The sequence below is a fragment of the Filicampus tigris genome, chromosome 14 (genome assembly GCF_054856515.1).
Source record: "Filicampus tigris isolate MCC_2025a chromosome 14, RoL_Ftig_1.0, whole genome shotgun sequence".
Taxonomy (NCBI): domain Eukaryota; kingdom Metazoa; phylum Chordata; class Actinopteri; order Syngnathiformes; family Syngnathidae; genus Filicampus; species Filicampus tigris.
Window position 1 is genome coordinate 22,006,737 of NC_141230.1, and position 17,734 is coordinate 22,024,470.

Sequence of the window (17,734 nt, forward strand, 5' to 3'; positions counted from 1 at the left end):
GCGGTTGAAGTGACTTCGCTGAGAGAAAACCGCGTTGCCTCAGCCCCAGCCAATGTGGCGGCCATATTGCATGTGGCAAGGTCCCGTGGAGTCAGGAGCCACTCGCATCCGGACGCCGTCGGCGTTAACGCTAACGTTTCAGCGTTATTGGCTGGGCAGGCTTGTTCACAACACTCTCCTCTGTGGCTTGTCAAATTTACAAGACCTTTATGTTCACATCACAAAGGGGAACATCTTGCCACTCTGCACCTCGTGTGGCCGTCATCGTCGTTAATGCGCCCTTCAAGCGGTCAAAAGTACCGAGATGATGTTTTGAAAATGTTGGAGTGAGCCTCAAAACAACTTGTGGAGTAAAGTGTGGCTAACCTTTACATTTATTCCCCCAGTTTGCGGCACTCTTGCATCACTGGCAAACACGAGGAGGCTAGAATGTAAAAAATGTATGAAAAGAGGGTTTTGTGGCCGGGCTGCCGTCCAGCTCTCAGCGGGGAAAGGAAGTGGCTCTCTAGGGGCGACGCTCCATTCGCCCTCTACTGGGCTCAAGTCAAGTCTCAATGAGGCCGTCAAGAGCGGCACAGGTCACGCTGTCACTTCACATCCTCTCATTAGGCTGCCGCACTTGCAACAAGAATCAAACAGCTGACTCATGCAAACCAAAGTTGATTTGCGCCTCTGCCATCAGGTACAGTTGAGAGAATGTGCGTGCGTGCGCCCGCACGCGCGCGCGCTGTCATTTTACTCCCTGCTTACTCACACCACGTGTGTTATCAGTTTACAGCATGTGGTGAAGACATACCGATTCTCAGCTGCTGAGGCGAAGCTCTTAAAGTCCGGCAAGCCTTGCGTCGCTCGTAAATCAACACAAACAAAAAAAATCGAGATATGAAATCACATGCTTGTGCGCACTTGCAATATTGATTAGTTGAATAAATGACCTCTTCCAAAACATGTGCAAATTTGTATTGCCGCTCAAGTTGTGTTTCATGTCTTAAGAACATGATTTCATTTTTCATTTACGTGATATATTAAATATATTGATCCATAAGTGACACAAGTTGCTAAAATGGACAGACATGTCTCGTATTTACATTCAAAATATATTTTTATCGGACTTGCATACAGTAGGAAAAATTGCTGCCGATATTGACCCTTCAGTTGTGTTGTGGGTGGAACTCACCCATTTTAAAGTCCATGTAAGGTGAAAGTGAATGTCTTTTAAATTTGACACACCACAGACAAGAGTGTTGTTGACAACCCTGACAAATTTGAAATGGCCAAATATGTGAGAAGAGCCTTCAGAATCATTACAAAAACGAGCGGTTCTCTCCACTCTCAAACGCTGCGGGCGTGTCCACTGACAGTGCTGAAGCCACGCCCCACTCAACTGTCAATCAAGTACCAGTACTCCAACCTGTGAAAATGGACTTCTCGTTTTTTTTTCCCCCCTTTCTTTTGACATCTGCCTTTCTGACCGTGATAAGCACTCACTCATGGCCAACAACGAGGCGCTCTAAAGCGGCCACGTCAGGCTGGCTGTCAAGTCAGACTAAAAATGAATAATTACATTCGTCCCTTCCACCTTTAACTCGGTGACCCATGCACACTCGAGGCCAACATTGAGGCACTCTAAAGCAGCCACACCCCTTGGGCCATCTGAAGGGATTTTTAGGCTGTAGGCAGAGCTTGCTAGCTAAGTGCAAGTCTCAATTTGCGCTGATGCAAACAAAGGCACTCATGCCTGAGCCAAAGTGTGCCTTTGGACCCGCTTTTATCTACGCCCCCCCCCCCCCCCCCCCCAAAAAAAAATTGCAAAACGGAAATAACGCTGAATCGCTCCAATGAAGTACTCTGTAGTTTCATTTTTTCAGCAATTGCCTTCAAGCTTGTCTAATGTATTTGTTGAATTAAGTCCACGATGACGCATCATTTTTAGTAGCTAAAAACAAAGACCAAAACTCAAGCTAAAAACTTTATTTGGTAAAATAGGTACAGTTTATAGAGTTTGCTGCATTACATTTGCTAGCTTGTTAACTTGCACTTTGATTCATGTGTACCAAAAGCCGTTAAGAAAAAACAACAACAAATGCATAAGTAGACAATACAAACTTATCAAAATCAGTTTTTTACAACTTTGGTAGCCACCAATTGTTTCCTTTTGGTGTGCCGTAGTGCAAACTGCATTGTACAGAGTATACGCGTACTCTTGTGACGTCAACATTCAGACGAGCGACTTTTGTCTCGGACGCTGCGTTCTTCAAGTTCGCTTGAATCAATGTGTCAATCTGATTTTCGTGAGCATCCTGCGTTGACTGGGCTGGCTGATGATGTGCTTGATGAAAACGGAGCTAGGAAGAGAACATCGGAGTCCATCCTCAGAAATGCCTTGAACCCCATTCTAAGTTTTTTTTTTTTTTTTACTTTCATCTTCACAAATTTGGGGGGGGGGGGGTTGAACATTGTAGCATTTCTGAGGAACTCTGTTTAGATCGCAATCTGACACAGGTTTGATTGTCAGTTCCCCAGATCGGTCTCCTGAATCACTAATCCCGCATATTTCACCAATTCATCTTCTTGTTTTTTTTTTTTTTGGTTTGTTTTTTTCCTGTGGAACGTATGCCCTGAAAAACGTACCTATCGACAGTTTTTGTGTTCCTTCTGAAACTCCCCAAAAAGATGCCGCCAAAGACTTGTGATAGTTTGGACATTTCCTCATGAAAATGACTTTTCTTCCCCAATTAAACTCTTAATATGAAATAAATATGACTTTGTTCACAAAACTTTTTCCTACCTTCCCTCCAAAAAATAAGTTTGATATTCTTAAAAAAAAAAGTTTGAATTCCAGTGCCATTTCGGGTTACATGTGGTAGTGATGCTTGATTGGCTTTATAATTATGGGGGGGGGGGCATCTTTGCCAAACGGAACTCCTATTGCTTGTTTCACGCGTTTTACTTTTCATCCAAACCTGCGTGTGGGGTTCCCCTCTTATGTTGGGGTCGTCTCAAATTTAACATTTTGCAGGCTAATGGGAGAAAAAGCTTATGCTGTGCTATTTTTAGATGATCGGGATGAATGTTTTTTTTTTTCCTTTCTTAATTAAAAACGTGTTTCTACATAATACCAGAAATACGAGTTCTTCACAGCCTAGTTTGTTGTTATGCGTCATCATTTGGAACACACGAGTAATTCAGCAAAATGTATTACTATTGAAGCTAATATCATTGATCATCAAAAACATTTATGAACTGTAGACTATTTGGGAAAACGAACAACAAACAACTTACGCCTAATAATTTGCAACACGGTGTAATTTACTGGCGCGTTTATTTTAGACAAAGAGCATCAAGTAAAATCAAAACAAACAAAAGCTTATCCTTTCTGTCTACATTCGTCGTGTGTGCGTGTGTGTGCGCGCGCGTGTGTTCCTGCGTCCATCTGCCATGAAAGGTTCTCTCTCGCAGTGATTCCCAATGAAATGCTCTTCCACTAGAAGGTACACAATGAACCTGTGTAGCCACCTGCCGCCATTCTTACAACGGACTCGCTCAAGGCACGCACACGCAGAGTAGGGACATTTGTGAGTAAATTGAGACCAGATCAAGATTTTTTTTTTTTTTTTTTTTTTTGGGCTGCCTAATCCCATCTGGTGGCTTTTCACAAATTGCTCTTCGCTGAAAAACAAAAAGTACCATAGATAATCCAGTAATTGGTGTCAAGGAAGGCAGTTGAAGTGATACGTTGTGACGGAGACTAAAATCTTTGTTTGTGTGGGAGGAGCCGAGTTTAGCCTGGGTTATTACGGAGAGTCTTTGCCATATGTACATAATTCCGGTGCATTTTTTCCAAATGAATCATCTTGTAAAGCGTTGATTTTTAAGAATACTAATTTACGTTGAGTTTGAAATGATATGAATGTGTTCATCGCGCATTTATTGTAATAAAAGCACTTTTTCTTTTGTTTTTGGGGGGCTTTGTGGGGGAGGTGGGATTCTCCTGAAAAGTAATGACTTTGAAAGTACAAGAATTCTGCTGATTCAATTTTGGGAAACAGCCCTGTGGTTAATTTCCTCAGAGATGATTGGGGGGCGGGGCTACACTTTGGCTTTTGTGAAAAGCGCCACTATTCACATCTTATATGGGGGGGGGGGGGTGCAATTATGGTGAATCGGGATCCACTGCATGTTAAAGTGGTACATCTGGACTGAGAGACAAGCTTAGCATGGTGGGGGAGGAGTTAAGTTTAGCCTGGGTTGTAAGAGTCAGTTGGCTTTGTCTTTTTTTTTTCTTTTTTTTTTTCTTTTTTAAATCAATGAATCTGTCAAGCATTTCCTTTTCAGAATCACGGAGTAACACGAGCTTGAAGCGACAAAGTCTTTTGGGATCTTTGTTTGTGTTTCAACGACAGACTGTTTTTTTTTTTGTTTTTTTTGGTGTGCGTGTGTGCGTTGGCGCTCCGTGAGATTTTTCGGAGGCAAAAATATGTGCCTCAGCTCGGTAACGGTTGCAAAACACTTGATGTCTATGGCTAGCGTCTCCTCCCGGAGGAGCGAAAGGAAGCGACAGTAAGCCGTTGTGAGCGCTTTGGGCTTATCGGGGCCTCGGCTGCACCAGGAAAAAGACTGGAATTGGTGTTTGGGGGGTGGAAAAGTCTGCAGGGCGGAGGCCCCCCCCCTCAACAGCTCCCTAATCTCTCGTGATGGCTGTGGCGGGGTGCGCGCGCTGCTCAAGAGCAGCCGCAGCGGTCCACCACCATGGACGGGATCTTGCCGTAGATGATCTGCTCTTTGCGGTTGAAGTAGAGCATGTTGATGGGCGACATCTTGGTGGGGGTGCAGCAGGGGCCGGCGTTCCCGCGAGGGTTGGCCTTGTTCACCAGGTGGGTGTGCGGGTACTTCTGCAGGTGCATGTACTCGCACTCGCCCGAGCAGTAGTTGGCCTTGTAGCGTTTGGGCGCGATAATCCAGTCCCAGCCGAAGTCCTCGAAGTCCACCGTCAGCGGGTAGCGGCAGCAGCGCGACTCGGGCGAGTTCTCGTCGCAGTCCAGGCCCGAGTCCCGGCGCAGGCGCCGCGGACCCTCGCTCAGCTTCACCTCCATGAACGGTTGCTGCCGCCACACAAACACAACAAGGGAGATGACGGCGCGGGCGCGACTCTGGCCGGACCGGCAAACCCAAACGAGCGCCTTTGCTACCAGAGCCGCGGAGAACGAAGTCGTGTTTTCCCGAGGAAATAACGTGTCGCGTTTGCGGAGGAAGAAAAAAAAAAAAAAAGTCGCTGTAAAACCTTAAAATCTTACGACAGCAAAGCCCTGTTTTTTGCCCCCATAAAATATATTTTGGTGAATATGCATAAACATATATTTGAATTTTTCAAATATATAATAAATGTTATTCTTAGATTATGATTAATAACAAATCCTATTAGAAAAGATGCTAATTTCTATTTTGTAACTTAACTAAAGTAAGAAATCATAATTTGTTTTCCCCTTCCACATAAGAAGCAAAAAAAAAAAAAAAGTCATGTGGATAAATTCGAAATCATTTTATTTTAATTGTGTGTAATGAATCTTGTATTCAACATGAAATCACATTTCAAAAAGTACTCTTTTCTATTCGGTCAAGTTACTCATTAGAAGTAAAGATGCGGAGATGAAAACATGAACGCATTAAAACCATCAAACCCCGATTATAGTCTATAATTGTTTCATTTAAAATTAAGGAAAATATTTTAGTTCAGTTCCGACATATTCTGTATCGTGTTGGGATATATTTTGTGTTAACATTGAAAAATCCCCCTAAAAATTTCCACCACATTTACGGGGTCAAATTGAGCGGCAGGTTAAAGTCAACCTTAAACATCTTAAAAAGATGTCGTCGCGTCGCCGTTGTCAGCAAATCTCGGGAGACTTCAACTTAGCGCCTGGGAAAGTCATCCACGATTGAGAGTGAACTTTTTCTTTGGCATTTTCCTTTTGCCACTAGTGATGGGAACGAGAAACGAAGCTTCATTGGAATCCTTTCAACGGCAGCATCCGCGAAAGCGCCACCAGGTGACAGCCGAACACCTCCCCGTTCCCTTGCGAGACGAGATGGACTCGATTTAGCTTGATTTTATCACCCTGGGGGTTAACGCTTGACATTTTGAAAGTCAACGAAAACAACTTTGGCACTTATCTGACGACTTTTGCCAGCCGCCGCGCCAAACACGGCGCAATCGAAATATGAAAAGTTGAAGCGCTTTTTTTTTTTTGTTGTTGTTAGTTTTGAATTAAAAAAAGATGAAGGCAATTATGCTAACAAGCTAGCTGTATACATTTTGAAAGCCAATATTTGTTAAGGACAAACGTTTGAGAAGGTAACCTCACCAGTCCTTCCTCGCCCGCCTCGGCGGAGGTGACGGCCAAGTCGTTGCCGGCGTTGTCGTAGGCGTTGATGTGGATGCCCCAGTTGGTGTCGGGCTGGCGCAGCCACACGCTCAGCACTTGCTTGACGTCGATGCTCTGCCACGAGGCCGCCCCGGCCTTCACGTCCAGCTTGAGCGAGCGCACGCGCGCGTGGCGCCCGCCGTCCGCCGCCGCCGGCGTCAGCCGCGAGATCTGCAGGAAGACGGCGGTGGGCTCCCGGGCCGCCCGCAGGTGCACCCACAGCTGCGCCCGCAACACGCGGCTCGCCTGGAACTTGGGGCTCAGCGAGAACAGGCAGCATTTGGGCGAGCCGTTGGCTTGCACCGCCGCATCGGCTGAGGGACAACGGCGCCGCACTCGTTAATCCACCTCTAAGACATGCGCAAACAATCGATTCATTTTGTCCAAATGGGTTTCATAAGGTCCACTGTGACAAAAATGCTATTTTTGTTCATTAGAAAACATTACAAAAATGTTGGAACGGTTCGTAACGGAATCAATTGTGAGCCACCAACGGGGGTTAGTGGGATTTTTTTGTTTTGGGGGGTGTTTCTGACACTTTTATTGACACCTACCCCAGGTCAAAAGGCACGAGTAACATTATTGTGGTGCCTTGAGGTGCGAGTTTCGTTCGAAACTCCTAACTCAAAACAGTCACATCGAAAATCAACTTAATGAATAAAAATTGCTATTAAGCCTAAACCCAGTATTGCCAAAAAGAAATGCAATGAACCATTTTTTCTCTCTCAGTTGTGCCGCTAGTGTACACGCCTTGGCCACCTGGTGGCAGTATGCGGCAGACTACTGAATGTTCAGCTTCTTTCTCTGCTTCTCAGTGCGGCAGTAATATTAGTATTAGTAATCCGGTGGGGTGATGTACACAAGTAGATTCTTCCGCTATCAGGCCTTTACTTGAGTATCTCTTTCTTTATGAAAGATGATTCTAGCTCACACGAGTCTGAAAAAATGCGTACAGGTATCGGGTAAGGTGGTATTATTATTATTATTATGATTATTAATAGCTGGCAAGTACAGAGTGTGAGTACTTTTGCCGCCTCTGGCCCATTTCAACTCTGGCTCCCAAAGAAAAATCACGCTTCATCCGCTCGTTTGTATCCCCGCTTACTTTTACGGTGTACGTAACGGCGTCACCCAACATTGTTGCTGTTGACTCTTTTTCAATCGGATTTAACATTGAAAAGCTAAGTTTGCCAATTAACATTTTAGACAGCAACACCGTCTTGCTAACTAGTCGCAATTACATTCTCGTCAAAACGGCAGATTATAGTTTTGCCTAATCAAAACTAAATGGCGATATTTGCAGCGTCATTTTGACTGATGTCTTTTTTGCCCTTTGCGTGCTTCTCATGACAAGTGTCAACAATTCAGTTTGAAAATATCCTCTAGTGACATAAAGCTTATATGGCAACTTCATTTCTAAGCGATTACGTGTTGCCTCTGTCGGTAATTCAATTTTGTGTCATCAAAGAGAACATTTGAGATTTCTGTAACCACATTCTTCCTATTCACAATTAGCAATTCAGATATCTGCAACATCGTTTTGATCGAGGACAAATTATTTTTTGCCTTTTTGAGTTCCACAATTCAACAACAATTCGGTTGCAGAGATCTGCTGGTGATTAGATATATCGTCATCTGAATTGAAGCAATCTCAAGATCCAGTTTGAGATGTCTACTTTTCACTCATTCCGATCATTCCAGTTTACTTACCAATTGGAGTTACAGATATTTCTTTTCTGATTTTCATCTGCGATGTAAATTAAAGACAATCGCAACGCAATTGTAAATATATGTAACTCCAGTTGGTGATACCGTATCCGCAATTTGATTCTGACTAGTCGGGTTGCACGGTATTGGAAAATAACATACGAAATGGGTGTTGAAATACTGCAAAACTGATATGATTGCAATCTTACATTTTTATTATCTAATGAAAGAAATAAAAAACATTCATGCTACAAATAAGGCTGCCCCATGTATTCTTTTCTAATTAAGTGTAATAACTTGCAATGATATAGATAGATAGATAGCTACATAGATAGAGTGTTAGTAATGCCCTTAGACATTGCTCTCTTATCGGTTTGGCAATTTGCATTTAAAGTTGCACCTGAGTGGTCAAAGTCATCTAAAAACATCCGATTCCATAAAAAACGTATCGATCGTCTTTACGATACGCACATTGCATGTGCCATTATCGTGATGACGTTTTCAATATATCGTGCAGCCTTACTGACTATAGCCATAGTTCCAGTTCAAAGATATCTTTAGTTCACCTTGTTCAAGATATTTTTCAGACTTTAAATCACGTTTTAACGACGCAAATTGTACAACTAGGTGTGCATCTCTGTAATTCTGTTGTTCAGACGAGACAAAACTGAAGGGACGCATATCGCGAATGAAAATCCACCTTCACAACATTACAACTTGCCAGAAAGACGTTGCTGATATCGCCGATGTGAATTCCGGACAGTCAAACGCGGCTTTGAAACGTTAAGAAGCCAATTCGCAAGCCTGCTTCCGAAGAGTGCGCCCATGATCGACGCACATGCACTTGCTTGACGTCGAAAGCATGCAGCCGTTCCGCTTGGCCACGAAAACTGACACAATTGGAGGTGCACTTACGTTCCGTGGCCATCATCATGATGGTCTCGGTGACGGCGTGCTCGTCGTCCTCGTCCACGACCGCGTCCCGGTTGTCGTCCCCGAGGACGTCGTACTGGTCCAGCAGCTGCTGCAGCGGCGGCGCCCTGGGCAGGAGCTGCTTGACCACGTCGCGGCTGATGTTGGGCGCCTCCTTCATGCGCAGCTTGCTCAAGATTTGAGACTTGATGGCGTTCAGGCGCATGCTTTTGATTTGCTGGCGCACGTCGCACGCGGAGCACGGCTCCGGCGGATCCTCCGGCCCGCCGGAGGACTGCTGCGCCTGCGCCTGCGTCTGCTGCTGCTGCTGCTGCTGCTGCTGCTGCTGCTGCTGTTGCTGCTGCTGCTGCGTCTGCGTCTGCGTCTGCGTCTGCGTCTGCTGCTCGCACAGACACAGTGCAGCCAAAAGCATCAGCAAAGTCAAGCCAACGTCAGAGAAACGCATTGTGCACACGGGGGAAAAAAAGAGAAACACGCGCGTGCTTTAGAATTCAAGTCCAAACACTGATTGGCATCACTTGATTAGCGCGCACGTTTTTATACTCACACTCTTTTTTTTTTTTTTCTTTTTTTTTTTTAAACGGCGTCCAAAACGATGATTGGCTGGGCAGGCCAACAATGACTTTGAACCATGACAACTTTTTTTCTTCCTCTGTCAAACCATAAAGGGATTGGAGGGAGAGGGGGGGTCCTGGGTCACGAGCAGATTGTGGATAGATTGACTTTTCGTGCACCGATTGCGCAACCTGCTGCAGAAGCTAACTTGACCTTCTTTGCACAAGACGTGATGCGCATGCGCCTGTTTTTCCTTGCCTATGCGCGGAAACAAATGGGCAAGGCAATGTGGTAGCAACTTCTTTTGTTACTTTACACATCAATCAACACAAATAATGCCAATATTCTTTTAATTCATTTTTTTTTGAAGAAGAAGAAGACGAAAATAGACCCCCTCCTCATTAAATTTGCGGTTAGGGACGTTTTAACCACCTCAAACTATTTAACAATCACCATAATAACCAACATTAAAATACATTTGCATGATAGGCCTAAGTGTCCAGCAAAATGAGAACTCGGTCTTATTCCTAAAAAAGTACATTTGAGTACATCGATGCTTTTGAGTACCAGTAGAGGGAGCCCAATGCTAGTGTGCGGACCACACTTCGAGGAGAGAATCACAAGTTCAAGTGTCAGTTTCATCACAACGTTTTTTTGGGTGGCCCATTATCACATATGAAGTTTCTCCTTTACCTTTCTTGCTAACAGGATTTGTTAGAGAACCCGTCACATCATTGCGAATCGTCTTCACATTTTAGATGTAGTACTTTTTAAAAGGATTAGCAAATCCCTTCTATACATAGATTGAGTCATAGTTATCCACTTGAATATTTAGTTGTCACTAACCCGTGACTTCTGATTTCAAATTCAATTTGTTAAGCGTTTTAAAATAATTTAAAAGAAAGAGCCAATTGAATACAGTGTATGACACGAAATGTATTATTTCCACAGTCATCATGGATAACATTGGAGTTTCAGTTTCCCTAACAAGAAACGAGTTCTATCAGTTCTACAGAATTGAATAACTAAAAACTAAACATAGAAGTGACAGGGTGTCTTGGCTGTTGTTTGGAGCGCAGAATATGGGTGGGTAGTGCCACCGTGTGGTCAACTCAGATCAATTTTTCGACATTTGTATATGTATTTTATTATGATAATGGTTTATTTATTGAAAAACTATAGACACACACTCTCAGACACACACTGACAACGTGACACGAAGTCACTCTCTCACGCACATAAGCGCACAAACACACCTTTTCACACACACACGCACGCAGATAATCTCTCACTTGCTCTGAAACTACTCAAATTGACACTGGAGAAACACCAATTTGTAACCAAGCCAATTCAAATGAGAAACGAAGTTAAATGCACTTTGAATGAAATGACAGCAGTGCCATCTAGTGGACTTTTGTAGCCGTGCAGCGCAATGGCGCTGAGTAACGCCTGTCTTCTGGTCAGCTCGGCCGCACTGCACTTCCGCAAGTGTCTGCCAGATAGCGCTGCTGTTTCGGTCCATTGCGACCTCTCTCTCTCTCTCTCTCGTTCTCTCTCTCTCTCTCATTCTCTCTCTCATTCTCTCACTCTCATTCTCTCTCTCTCTTTCTCTCTCTCTCTCTCTCTCTCTCTCTCTCTCTCTCTCTCGCACGCGCGCGCGCACGTACGTCATCTGCTGGGCTGAGATCAGTCGGGATGCTCATCGAGCGAGGACTCGAAGCGGCACCAGTGCGAATCTTTCTCGCGGATCCTCGTGGATGTGGACGATTGTTCATTGTTGTTTATTTGCACGCGTCAACTTGAACGTCCCCGGGCACGGAGGAGACCGGGATGACGTCACACGCCTTCCCAAGTACGTCATGCTCTTCTTTGCTCACAGTGCTGCACGTGTGCTCGTCTTCCCCGCGGAGGTTGTCGCAAACATCGGTCTTCTCATCTATTCTATTCGATACAATGATGTAGTACCGGCGGTGTCGATCCTCGCTCTACGACGCAGTTGCGTTCCCATGCGCGTAGGTCGGAACACGCTGTAGTCGATCACTTAGTCAAAGGAAAATCACCAAGTACGACGGCAACTAAACATGCCTTATGTTCCACGTTACCGTTTTGTTACCTCGAAATGTTGCACGTCGGGAAGGTCGTAAACTGAATATTCCCTTTGCCCTTCATATAAACATGCAGCCCACACCTTCTTGACAAGTCAGGCCATAAGTTCACATCCGCAGTACAGTCTAAACTCTAGTACAGTGCTTCTCAAACTTTTGACAAGTACCACCTAAAAATACATTCTTTTCAAGTGCCATCATCATGACCAGTGGCCACCATTTAAAGACAGCAGCGTAGGAGGCCCAAGTGTCCTCAGTGTATTTAATATTGTCAACCACGAACGTTATGCAATTTAAATATCAACGCCGAGCCTAAATAGAGGAAAAATAAATATCTACAAAATATAATAAAAAATTGAGCTAAATAAATGCTTCAAACAAGCATCAAAAGCAAACACATTGAAGTGAAAAGTTTAATCATTTTTTTCTTTCAAGTACCTAAATAAACATTTTCAGAAAACAGTTCTTAATGATTCCGTGCAAAAATATTGAACTTTAAAGTTAAATACAACTGAAATGTACTGAGTCAGTCATTCTTTTGAGTATCTCTGCTACCACACTTTGACAATCACGGGTCTAGTTAGTCACCTTGCAGACAAAAAAACAAATACAATACAAACAGGACATCAATACTTTCTCGTTTAGGTCAATATAAGAAAAAAAAAAAACCTGCCGTAGTTTGCAACCAACAATAACGCAGTTGAAAAGTTAACAGGACAGTCAATATTTGTATGAAACAAAAAAAAAACAAGCCAACGGAAAAAACAGCCGGCTGACACAATGCGGTGTTTACGGTTTTTGTGGATGAATCGGAGCTGCTACGCTTCGCTTAGGCGAGCAGATGTGAGGGAGGCGGCGCGGCGCGGCGCAACCACCTAAATAGGCCAAAAGGACGGAAAGCCATAAAACTCTCGCGGCACAAGAGCGGCGCGGAAGGCGGCGGCTTTCAAATAGAGAATAGGAGACCCCCGACTCACTCATCCGATCACAAATCACAGACACCTTCACGGGCAACAATCCCGGGTGCCACAACAAGCAAAGCATTTCCTCACATTTTCCTCTCGAGAAATATTTTTCAACTTATTGTCATCTACTGGAGCAAATAGCAAGGCTACCATTGCGCAATGTTGCATGAATTTGTGTTTGACTTCCGACTGTCGGTGAGGCGCAAAAAGGTTTCGAAACGCGATTGGACGAGCGAGTAAAAATGGCGTGTTGTGGGTCCGTTTTTTTTCTTCAAATTGAATGTAATACATTTTGGCACGAACTGTGTCGAAAGTCCGGAAAGTATTGACAGGGCTTGATGGCTTTTAGAATTTTCAAGAAAAAACAACGACTCGAATCCATTTTGGACGTCGGTTAAATCGCCAATCCTCTTTTGTGTCCAGGGACCAGCTGTCGCCATCACCAGAGGAACCCGATCGTCCACGCCGGGGACGCGTGTCTCTAGACGCGCTTCCCTGGCTAGTCTATCGACGCAAACGGCAACCCCCGCCCGCCCCCAGCCGATCGCGGGCCTGGCGGCGGTCGCTAGCCGCACATCCATGCGCCGTCCTCCAGACGATGGGTTGCGTCAAATCCAAGAGGAGCGCCGACAGTGAAGCGGCGAGGACGGCGGGCGAGAAGGCTTACTTGGTCCGCTCGGAAGACGGGTGTCCTCGGGCCGACCCGGCGCTGCTGGACTACGCCCACAAACTCTCGGAGGAGATCATGGCCCGGGCCGTGCAGCAGTGGGCCGAGGTGGACCGGCGCTACGGCGACATCCCGTACATCGAGTGCGACGTGCCGTGACGACCGAGGACCAAATGTTTGCGACAGGATGATGCGCGAGTAGGAGAAGTGACTTGCGGCTTTGCCCCGTCAAGGGCCGCCACAGCGGATCACGCCCACGTTGTGTTTGGCGCACTTTTGACACCTTCCTGACGCAAGCCATTTTTATGTGGGCTGGGGGGCCGGGGGAAAGATCTTGCCCAGGGACCCGACTGGATGTCCTGACTGGGATTTGAACCAGTGGCGGAGCTAGACTTTTATCCTTGGGGCGGCCAGGGGGCAGCCAAGGCTAATTTCAGGGGCTCCACAGACAATATCACAATAAATTTGTTTCTCGACTTATCAATTGCAATCCGAGCGTCAAATGTTGAAATGTACATTCTAAGTACACAGGAGATGAGATTTATGTAGATATAATTAGCAGTTTATTAGCAATGCTGAAAATGTCAAACAATTTGGCAACAGCTTTTCAAGAATTCATTAATAAGTCATTTTTACAAACGTGGTGAAAATGCACCAACACATCCATAGTTACTCACACAATATCTCCCTCCCTCCCACTACATCCCTCTCTCTCATCTAGGGCTGTCCCAAACGATTATTTTTCTTCCGATTAATCAATTGACTATTTTTCCAATTAGTTGATTAGTCTAACAATACATTTTTGGACTAATCCAATTTACAAAATCACTTCTGAACACTTTTAAAAATTCTTTGTTAAAGTAAAAAAAAAAAAAAAAGAACTTTTGAAATTGAATGAACACTCCCATCTCTTTTAGAAAAAAAACCCCGACCATTTATAGAAAGGCGTTTTCTTGTGAAAAAGCTGCCTAAGGCTGGAGTCAAACCCTGGTCATTCATGCCACAGTCATCGACTCTAACCACTCAACTATGGTCGTCTAGTTGCTAACAAGCTGTTATAATATAAACAAAGTGTTAGCATCATGTTGAATGCTAACGAATGTCTCATTCAAAGGTATTGTTTGGTAGGAAATGAGACCACCATGTATAGTAAGGCGTTTTTTGTGAAAAAAAAAAAGACCATGTATATTAAGGCGTTATTTTTGTAATGACCATGTATAGTAAGTCGTAAACCATCCCCCGCAAATGGCTCACTACCGTTCCAGGGTGCGCCCCACTTGTCTTGCCGACAGTCATCTGAAGTTATCGGAAGACTAAATCGTCCCTAGCTCCGAACGAGTGACTTTGATGAGTCTTTGAATGCCGTGCGACTGACTGGCTGACGACTAGTTCAGCGTGTACCCAACTTTTGAAAATGCAACAGTCCCAGCCAGTCAATTGACTTATTTCTTTCTTGACTTAACCATCCTGTCATGTTGCAGGTCAAATTGACCCGTTTAAAAATCTAAATGCATTTTCCCCCCTTGCAATCAAACGTATGCTCGCCTCATTTTCTGCTAAAAATCCTTTGATTATATTCTTGAAAAATATTTTGGAATTAGCAAGCATTCAGAAAAACCTTTTTAAAACTGGGCTAATGTTCTTCTGATTTTATTTGATAATTTTCCTTTATATTTTTTTTTATTTGCAAACACCTATGTTACATTTGCTTCGATTCATTTGTTTGAGTTTTCTTCTGTACGTTTAGCCGGTCAGATTGGCCCATGAACGTTTTTGACAGTCAAGAAACATCCCGGGGACAATTTGAACCATCCGGATCAATAGAATTGAGTCACCGTGTCCATCCACGGTCCAAAGTCTTCCATCGTCCTCCCTGAACCAGGTTTTAGGTTGAGTTACGCGCCATTCGGTTTGTGACCTACTTTCAGGATTGGATTACACGTGGACTGATTCTAGAAACCGGCCCCCGAAAGCAATCCCACGCATATTTTGGGATTATGTGCATCCTCATTTGTCCTCCGTAACACTTGACGTGTTGGCTTTTACTGGCTGGAGCTGCCCGTCATTTTATGGAGGTTTTATTATCTAACTGCTGCGTTGGTTCTCCTGCTTGCCTTAATGACCGCCCCCAAGGCTCTGTATCGTTCCCACCACCACGAAAGAAAAGGTATTATGGACATTTGACTTGTTAATGTCTTGGATACAACTCGCTGGGTCTCTGGAAAGCCCGCCTGCCAGATTGTCGCTAAACCGCAGCACTACTTTACATAATACTGCCATCGAACAGAGCTTCTGACTTGACAGCTCGGCTGGGTGACGAGTCGACATTTTCTAGCAACTCAACAGAAACTGTACTCGAATGTTCAGTTTGGGGGAAGGGATATTTGGCCCTGGCGATGTGTCCGCTGCCTGCGCCACATGCACAGGTCTGCTACATTAATTGACAAGTGTAATTGGGTGGTTAGGTAATGAAGTGCTGTCTTCACCAGTGAAAATACAAGTTGTCATGGGTGACCACAATTGAAAAAGAATGTCACTTCTCTCTGGGTTTGCACCAAAATTGAATGGCCGCTTCTTGGTCCTGTTTTGCAGTTTTTGTGTAATACACACAATAAAAAATAAAAAAAAACCCTGCCAGTCATCCACCCCAGCACACGGCAAGCACGGCGACAATAACAGTGGAACAAGTGTGCTAATCTGTGGCGACTGGCTAATCCCAAACATATTGCTAACACACTAAAGATTAAAGTGGACTCTGCCGTTCTTCTTAAGCGGATGTCGTTTGTTTTGCTGCGAGGGAGCTTGCTGAAAAGTTCAAAGTTGACATACAGAATAAGAAGTTCATTCTTTTGACAATATTGTGATTGAAATGATCATTTATGAGTTTCCAACATTCCCTAAAAAAAAAAAATACAGGCGTTGTTGTAGTGTGTCCATTTTTGTCTTTGCGGGCGGGCGGGCGATTTACAATCGTTCCCCAAAAAGCAATGGCGATGCAATATGTTCATTTTGGGCTTCTTTTCAAATTGGCATTGTGTTGTGGTGACTCTTGTCTTATTTCCTTTCTTTTTTTTGGATGATTAATTTGCAGCAGGTCAGGGCTAAAAGGGAGTTTTCAATATGCAGTGTGTATTCCATTTCTTGATTTTTTTTCGATGATTAAACCTGCCAGCGTTCAAATTCATCCAGGAGTAAAAATACACGTGAAAATATATAGAAAACGAAAACAAAGCGTCTGTTAACTCATTGACTTGACGTGAACACAAACGCTGCGCCGCTCTCGCTCTGTTTGTGTTCCTGCTGCTTTGTGGCTCTGCTCTTTGAACACTGTTGCCTAATGCAAATCAAGTGTCAATGGGGAAGATTACGACGTCACATTACATAATAGCCGGGCTGATTATTTGACAGCGAGGGTTGTTCGGGCAGCTGTAAAGGCTATTCAAATAAAGTCGCTGCGGAGCAGGAAGTTGGATGCGTTCAAGCCATAAAACGTGGCATTTATGAGCACTTTGTTCCCCAAGCACCTCATTCAAGATTGTGTGCGGCGCTCGTTCGGTGCCACTCGCATCAATAATGAGCTATTTGGACCCCACGTTGATTGGAAAAAAAGGCTTCCTGTGCCCCCACCTGTTAGGTTGTCGCTCCAGAGCAGCAATAATCCGCCTGGGTCGATTTGACCCGAGGCATGTTTGATTTGCCCAAAGTGTCATTTGGATCTCATTCTCAACTCCCATTTCTAACCAGGGATGATGCAGCTGGCTAATAGCCTCGGCTCTGTAATTGATCAGACATCTTCCAAGTAAATGACTTTTTAAACGGTACTACCAAATTGTAAGAGAAGGCTGAGGGAACAAAAGCATCGCTAGACGAAGCAGCGCTGCACTTTGTTTAGTTGGTGAGAAGCCGAAGCGCCGACGCCACTACATCAGCGGAGACACCTTGTCCATAGAAGGACATGCGAGCGAGCGAGCGAGCGAGCGGCTGACGCACGACACTGAATGCTAGCGCATCAGTCGAGCCACACAACATTTCAGACAGTTGGCCTGCATTCTTAAATGGCTCAATTCACACAATTGCAATAGAAATACTCACAAAAATGTGCTTTGAAAAACTTCTTTTTGCACGTCATATTGACCCTTTTGTATGAACCGGCGGGAAAAAAAGGTATAAAAAAAACCTACAAGATTAAACTTCTTTTGCTGGCCTTATTTATTTATTTTTTTTCACACTGACGCCTGAACACTGTTGTGTACATAATAACCATAAACCAGGAGGGTCAAAGTGAGCCACCTGCAATTTTGAAAATCATAAAAAGGGTCAAAAAATGATCAATTAAAAAGGAGAAAAGGGAAGAAAAGACCAGAAGGAGTTTTATCCCAA

At 44.3% G+C, this 17,734-nt stretch overlaps 2 protein-coding genes across 2 annotated transcripts; one reads left to right on the forward strand and one right to left on the reverse strand.

Annotated features, from left to right (window-relative positions):
- Nucleotides 1–4,570: 4,570 nt before the first annotated feature.
- mstnb (myostatin b) lies at nucleotides 4,571–11,498 on the reverse strand. The gene is made up of 4 exons (XM_086050830.1): nucleotides 11,285–11,498; nucleotides 9,045–9,441; nucleotides 6,363–6,736; nucleotides 4,571–5,102 (listed from the first exon to the last, which is right to left on the reverse strand). Exons 1-4 carry the CDS (start codon nucleotides 11,390–11,392, stop codon nucleotides 4,722–4,724), a joined length of 1,260 nt encoding a protein of 419 aa, XP_085906956.1. The 5' UTR covers nucleotides 11,393–11,498; the 3' UTR covers nucleotides 4,571–4,721.
- Nucleotides 11,230–13,838, forward strand: akap19 (A-kinase anchoring protein 19). Its single transcript, XM_086050833.1, has 2 exons — nucleotides 11,230–11,469; nucleotides 13,111–13,838. The coding sequence occupies exons 1-2, from the start codon at nucleotides 11,375–11,377 to the stop codon at nucleotides 13,511–13,513; spliced, it is 498 nt and encodes a 165-aa protein (XP_085906959.1). The 5' UTR covers nucleotides 11,230–11,374; the 3' UTR covers nucleotides 13,514–13,838.
- The last annotated feature ends 3,896 nt before the right edge of the window (nucleotides 13,839–17,734 follow it).

What these genes read in the sequence shown, in the direction of transcription:
- akap19 (XM_086050833.1), top strand. Translation starts at nt 11,375, where the DNA reads ATGTGGACGATTGTTCATTGTTGTTTATTTGCACGCGTCAACTTGAAC. An exon ending in GACGTCACACGCCTTCCCAA is followed by an intron (nt 11,470 to 13,110) that starts GTACGTCATGCT and finishes TTTTGTGTCCAG; the next exon opens with GGACCAGCTGTCGCCATCAC.
- mstnb (XM_086050830.1), bottom strand. Translation starts at nt 11,392, where the DNA reads ATGAACAATCGTCCACATCCACGAGGATCCGCGAGAAAGATTCGCACT. An exon ending in CATGATGATGGCCACGGAAC is followed by an intron (nt 6,737 to 9,044) that starts GTAAGTGCACCT and finishes GTTGTCCCTCAG; the next exon opens with CCGATGCGGCGGTGCAAGCC. An exon ending in AGGCGGGCGAGGAAGGACTG is followed by an intron (nt 5,103 to 6,362) that starts GTGAGGTTACCT and finishes GTGTGGCGGCAG; the next exon opens with CAACCGTTCATGGAGGTGAA.